The sequence below is a fragment of the Cajanus cajan genome, chromosome 7 (assembly GCF_000230855.2).
Source record: "Cajanus cajan strain Asha chromosome 7, NIPB_CcT2T_4, whole genome shotgun sequence".
Taxonomy (NCBI): domain Eukaryota; kingdom Viridiplantae; phylum Streptophyta; class Magnoliopsida; order Fabales; family Fabaceae; genus Cajanus; species Cajanus cajan.
Genome location: NC_138523.1, coordinates 12,550,026 through 12,557,053, shown reverse-complemented (window position 1 = coordinate 12,557,053; position 7,028 = coordinate 12,550,026). Strand labels below are relative to the sequence as shown.

General features: G+C 34.5%; 1 protein-coding gene across 1 annotated transcript; it reads right to left on the bottom strand.

Annotated features, from left to right (window-relative positions):
• Positions 1–2,730: 2,730 nt before the first annotated feature.
• On the bottom strand, positions 2,731–6,002 carry LOC109804442 (IQ domain-containing protein IQM3). Its single transcript, XM_020366270.3, has 9 exons — positions 5,490–6,002; positions 5,267–5,375; positions 5,014–5,079; positions 4,815–4,903; positions 4,364–4,451; positions 4,056–4,202; positions 3,856–3,948; positions 3,555–3,656; positions 2,731–3,391 (listed from the first exon to the last, which is right to left on the bottom strand). Exons 1-9 carry the CDS (start codon positions 5,765–5,767, stop codon positions 2,876–2,878), a joined length of 1,488 nt encoding a protein of 495 aa, XP_020221859.1. The 5' UTR covers positions 5,768–6,002; the 3' UTR covers positions 2,731–2,875.
• Between the last annotated feature and the right edge of the window lie 1,026 nt (positions 6,003–7,028).

The following is a 7,028-nucleotide window of genomic DNA, read 5'->3' as shown; positions in this document are numbered from 1 at the left end:
AGTTAGAGAACTTAATCTTGATTCTACCATCCAGGATCAGCTTAACAACCTTCTTATCAACTCCTCTGATAGTAGCAATGAAGATGTTGATACACCTATGTCTTCCTCCGAAGATATTCAAGCTGATGATGACCTTTCCTCCTCTAGTGACGAAAGCTCTGACTCTCCTCTCATCAATGTTATCCACAATGATGAGCAAAATCTTCTTCTTGATGTCTTAAAGTCCATTCAAGATCCCCATGAAAGAGATGAATATCTTGAAAAGCTCAAGACAATCCTCCATAAACCTAACAAGTCACAGCTTGATAATAGGTTTGTTAACAATAAGTTTGATCTTACTCAAACCCTCAAACGCCTTGAAAAATCTGCAGCTAAGCCAGTTACAATTCAAGACCTACAGATTGAAATCAGTTCTCTTAAATCTGAGGTTCGTGACCTCAAAAAGAAGCAACAGTTACATGAAACTTTCATATCTCAAATAACTGAAGCTTTTTCCGATAACGTGGTTCGGCATGACCATGACAATCCCAGTGATGGCCATGAATCTGACCATGTCTCCACTGATGATGATACCCTCTTCAACGCTCTGATCAATCATTGTAGCATTCAAAAATTCTATATTGATGTTACTATTTCAGTCGAAGATTTTGTCTTAAAAACTATCGCTCTGTTTGACAATGGAGCTGATTCTAACTGTATTCTGGAAGGACTCATTCCAACCAAATACTTCCACAAAACCTCCGAGAAACTTAGGACTGCTAGTGGTTCTCGACTAGAAATCCAGTATAAGCTCCCTTCTGCAATCATTCAAAATGATAATCTCTAGGTTGAAACTCCATTTCTCCTGGTAAAAAATCTTAAGAATGATGTAATCCTTGGAACACCATTCATTAAATCCATTTTCCCTATTAAGATATCTGATGAAGGTATATCTACCCAATATCTAGGAAAAACAATCATGTTCAAATTTCTGAATAAACCCCTCTTTCGTAACATCAATCAGGTTGATAGAAAGCTTAATCAAATCAATTTCCTTAAGGAGGAAATCTCTTTCAAACATATCGAAAGTCAGCTTTCTCAATCCCATATCAAACAAAAGATTATGAGTCTTCATGATCGATTTCAATGTCATGTTTGTTCCGATCTTCCTAATGCTTTTTGGGATAGAAAGAAACATATGGTCAGCCTATATATATATATATATATATATATATATATATATATATATATATATATTTGCTATAAAAGAAATGTAGCAAGGTGCATACGGAGGTGGAGAGTTACATACTTAAACCCAATTTTTTAAGTTGGAAAAAATCAGTAACTGAACTTGGACTTAGTCAAAGTAGATTTTCTTATCAAAATCATATTAGGTTAGACAGGTATTCATGGGTGCGAGTTTAATTGTCATACTTATGTTTTGTTATTGTACAAAAACCTTTACTAAAGCCTGTCTGAATAAGCTTGTCTAAAATAATTTCTTAGGAAAAAATAAAATAATTTTTTTATAAATTAATTTATATTTTTTTTAGAGATATAAGAGAACTTTTACAAATTAACTTTTGCTTAAGTTAATTTTAGCTTATGAAATATTTTTCTCTTATAAATACTTTTGAAGAAGTTTATTCCCCTAATCGTCTCTATTTTGAATTATTCCTTGAAGTTTACTTGATTTCAAGTAAAGCATATCAATACTATACTCCTAAATCAAAGAAATTTAATATGTTTATGTTTATTTTTCCCTAATGCCTTTGACGAGTGATTAAGGAATGAGATTAATAATTTACCTCCTTTTAAAATATGTTGTGCACTTTTTTTTTACCACGAGAATCGAACACGAGTACCAAAGGATTTATAAAATATATATTTTAAAAGAATGAAGTTGCTTAAAAATTAAATAGTTGAATTTTGAAGATATTGTCTAGAATCTAAGAATAACGTGTTTGTTTTGACCAAAATGTGTGTTTCTAGGAAAATCAACTTTAAGAAAATTGTGTTGTAAAAATAGTATGATTTGAACTCGAGAACGTATTTAGAAAATAGCATGATTTACACTCAAAACCTTACTTAAAAAAATTATCTTCTTTTGACTAGGAATAAAGAGTAGGCATAATAGAAAATTGTATTGTAGGAATAACTTTTCAGTATAATAGTATATTGCACTTCAAAAAAAACTATTTTTTCTAAATTCACTTTAGAATATCATTCCCAAACACAAATCAAATTTTTAAAACTAATTCTATCAAAATCTTAATGGCATACTTCAGTCATTGTGTTACTCAGAATTCAGAATGTGAAGGTAAACAGCATTATATAATCCATGTCCACATTCAAGTTGCAATAACTGGTCATCAAGCACAAAACAATATCCATTCTAAAATTAAATTATTATTTGACATACAAAATATTTACATTCTATGAATGGGAATAACTTGTTGGTTTTTTTAATGATAGGTACGCTTCTTTAATTTCTAGTGCTGTTTTTAATCATAGGTCATGAACCAGAGACTAACATCACAAATGCCTTAGAAACAAAAATCATTGCACATATCTGATACATCAAATTGCTTTGTGCGTAGAGGCTAGTTGTGGAAGACATTTGTGGCATAATTCACACACAGTAGCAGCCAGATCTCCATTTTAACCCAATCTAGCATATTACTTTCCACTACAGGGGATCGCATTAAACACTTTTTCATTTATCTTCACGTTAGTGGAAACAAACAACCATAATAAAAACGATTGAATTTAATAAAGATAACATTAAGTTCTCAAAAGTAGAGATAACATAAAGAAGATATATTTTACATTAACTAGAGCACCTATAAGCTTAGCAGAAAAACCTTAGAGTTGCTACACTAAGATAGTTAGTAGCTCAATGAACAGAATTCTCATCATTATTCTCAGTTTGAGAACCATTGGGCATTGAACTAGCCGTAGGTGAGACAAGACCACCCATTAGCATGTACGAGGAAGGAGAAGGAGGATGTCTTGGAGAAAGGTTAACCATCTCTAAGGCTTGCAGTCTAAGCTCTATAGGGTAGTCAGCAACACACCCAATTCTAGGTCCAGCCCCAGTTGACCATCTATGTGAAAGTTGATGCCCCAATTGGTAGGATTTTGTGGCCTTCTTGGAATTGATTCTGTGCAATATTGCCTTCTTTGGCACATCGGCTCTTGGACTCTGAAGACCACCTGAGAGCGTCCTTTTATAACTGCCAACAGATTTAGGTTGAAGGTCTTCCTTATTTGAGGATGAGGTGTTCTCAGCTTCCTCAGAAACTCCAGCCTCAGGTATAATAACATCACTGCTAGAATCTTCAAATGCAGTGGCTGTTTCACTAACCTTGCCATCCTCATAAGTGTCAATGTCATCTTTTGGATTGCGTATCTGAAACAATGCATCAAAGTCATTCAATAAAATATATGCTTGTGATTATCATCATGTTTTGCAACTAACTATAAATGATCAATGTCTAGTTGAAGAAACATCTATTGGCCTAAACAAGTACTGTAATTAAGTACACAGCAATGACCTGGTGCTAATCAATTACCTCAACTGCATCAAGTTTGACACCATTTTCCTTGAGATATGATAAGAAGGTGTTGAGGGCGTCATCTGTTGGCCGGTAGTGTCCACTATATGCAGAGATGGACTGAAAGGTCAAAAACATTGAGAATCAGACATTTGTCACTTGCCAAAGCACATAAATTGGAATTAGTAAATGTGGTTATCAGTTCCATGTGCATAGCATTTGCACCAAAGAAAAAATTTAATGGGACCGTCACATATTCTTAGAAGAGATCCCACTACCACAAAAAATTTAATCATGCAGCCTATGACGTTAATTATACCTTTAGAATGCCATGCTCAGCCTCCAGCCTACCAGCAGCCAAGGTTGCTCCACCAGCCAAAAAAGAAGAATGATGGAACAATCCCTTCTTTTTCTGAGAGGTTATTACAGATTTTCAATGTATCAATATGGCTGAAAAAGTGCCTGAATAGAAAAGAGAAAATGGAAAATTAGAAGTAATAACTGAGCTTGCATCGTTACCTTGCCGGCATAAAGTTTCTTAGAGGTGCTCATTACAAATATCCACTTGGCATCCTTAGAATCTTCTTTTGTATGAAGAAAATCTCCAGATTGCATGTGGATAATCTTCCCCTCGCACACAGTGTATTCATAGTGCTCTCTCTCTTGCTAAATAGGAAATTGTTAAGAAGGATCAACTAGTCAGAAAAGCAGGAACAGGCAACAACTTTTGAAATAATGCAGTACACGTCAACTAGTCAATACAGTCAACGCCAACTACAATAAACAAAAACAAAAAAGTAATAAGCCCAATCTGCAGGTACACATACAGGTCCTAGATACTTTATGCATTGTTTTCGGAGCTTCGATCTGGGGCATTGTTCAAGATCAAGATTTTTTCCGTTTCCCAAATCCAACCTGTAGAATGAGAAGATAAAAAAAGTTTCAGTAACAAAACCATAACCACGTACCCTCTGATAATTCCATATAGTATTTCACTAAACACCTTAACCCCATTCATGAAAAGCTGCCCTTAGTTTAAACAAGACATGGGAAACAAAATCAAAATTCCCCCTTTCACCTAACCAATGAAATTGGGCACCTAAAAAACCCCTTATTTTATTCATTGGAAGCATGAAAGGCAATAAAATTATGTGAATTAGATGCTGAAGTGTACAGCAACAAACACACTTCCCTGTATCCACAATGGAATCATCCAATATCAATCAAAATCATGGTTTACAATCAATCAAGGTTTTCTTTCAAGAAAATTAGTCTCACCAATAAAAGAATGGCTGACCAGCATCCGTTTTGCACCATTCTTCATAGTAATAATGCAAGTTATGTCCATAGCGGTGGCGTGGATCAATCTACAGTTCAGGTCACAACACCAATCATCACATGAGTTGGTCAAACAAAACAAACTACATATAAATAAATTAAATTAAATAATTTTAAAAAATAGGAAATGCATGCTCACAGCTTCAATCCAATGCTGAAAAGCCAACTTTTGTGCTTTGGCGTCCAAGGACAGACCCTTTCCCACCTGCCAAAAACAGTTAACTTCAGAATCAAACTCACGAATCGTCCTGTTCCTAACCATGATCACAATCACACAGACCAAAAAGCACAACATCTTCCAAACAAAAAAGTACCAATAGCCGTATAGTAACCGTATAACACGGAGAAAAATACACATACAAAACAAAATAAAGAGAAAGAGAGAGAAAAACCTTGGAAGCGTTAAGTTTGACCCTACTCCACCGTGACGCAGCACTCTCAGGCAAATTGAAGAACGAAATAGTGCTGTGGTTCAGCCTCGCGAAATCAATCACTTGCCACCTTCGCAAATTTCAACCCCACTTTTCTCATAATTAACTCATAATAATAATAATAATATTATTACAATAAAAAAAATAAAAATAGAGAGAGCGTTTGCATGCAGAGAAAACGCACCAGAGCTCCTCAGCGACGACGGCGGAATCAGCCAATCTCCGCCGTGTGCGGTAACTCCGGTAGACCTTTTGCACCTTGAGGGCGGCGTTGGTCTGAGGGCACACGCGTTCCGGCGCGTGAGGCTTCAGCGAGTCGTGAGGGGAGAGTGGGAATGTCGGATTCGGGTATTCGGAGCCCCGAAATTGGGGTTGGTGAATGTCGTAAGGGAATGAAGCGTTAGGGTTGTTGGGGTTGACATCGAAGGTGGAGAGTGTGTGGGTGTGAGTCTGAACCTCCATTTTTGTTCAAAGAAAAAAAAAACGTGCAGAATAGAGGAATGAAGGAACCAGAACAAACCAGAACAAGTTCCTGAATCAGCGAGAGAGAGGGTTTTGTGTGTTTGGGAACAACGAGTTTGATCGTTTGACTAAAACGTTGTCGGAAGAGGGAAGAGGCGAGAAAGAAAGCACACATTACAACGTTGGAGGGAGTTAGTTATATGCAGGGCGGAGGAACACACTTACACACTGCGTGTGCATTTATTTTTTTTATTTCCAACTTTATCCTTCTCCACGCGCTACTCTTGTTGTGTGACCCACCCACGCTCGCCTCACACAAGAGACGAAAAAAAATGAAAAATGCTTGTTTTAATACGGTGGTGAGTCAATGAAAAGGGGGTTTGGGAAATCGACCACGGAAGCCAATTTTTAAATTAATTACTCGTTATTAAAAATTTTTACGTTACATAGGCAACTTCATTAATTGATTATGTCAAAGTAGACAGAATAAAACTTTTATTAAATTTTATTAGTTCAATTATTGAATATCTTAATGATTAATACAATATTAATTTTAGAAATTTTAAATATTTGTATGTGTATAGTATAAAAATAAGAATTTGCGTATGTTTTAATAATATTTTATATGTTAAATATAGCAAAATTATTAGGTATTAATTAATGTTTAAATAGCGTGGAATTTTATAACTTAATTTATTTTCAGAAAAAATGAAAACAATGTAACTAATAAAACTTAATGTTTCTAAATAAAATTGTTAAAGACAACATTTTACAAATTTACAACTAATGTGAATTCATTTTGCCATACGCGTGTAGAATTCATTAGAGCCAACTTTTTTCCTTAGTTCATATATATATATATATATATATAGAGGACAGTTCAAACGACACCGATGTAACTTTTACTAAGTGTTACACCGCTTAATAATTTTATATTAAATGTGAATTTTGTAAATCCAACCGTTAGATTGAAAGTTCATATCTCTTAGATCATATATATCAAATTTTATATTAATCTAAGATGATTTGATACTTCATTCTCATAAAACAAAATTGACCTAATATATACATTTCAAAATATACTAAAATGTGAACACTTTGATTACCTTCAAGTTGTTGTTCAATTTTAACAAAATTTGACATATATGATCTAAGAGATATGAACTTTCCATCTAACGGTTGGATTTACAAAATTCACATTTAATATAAAGTTATTGAGCGGTGTAACACTTAGTAAAAGTTACACCGGTGTCGTTTGAAC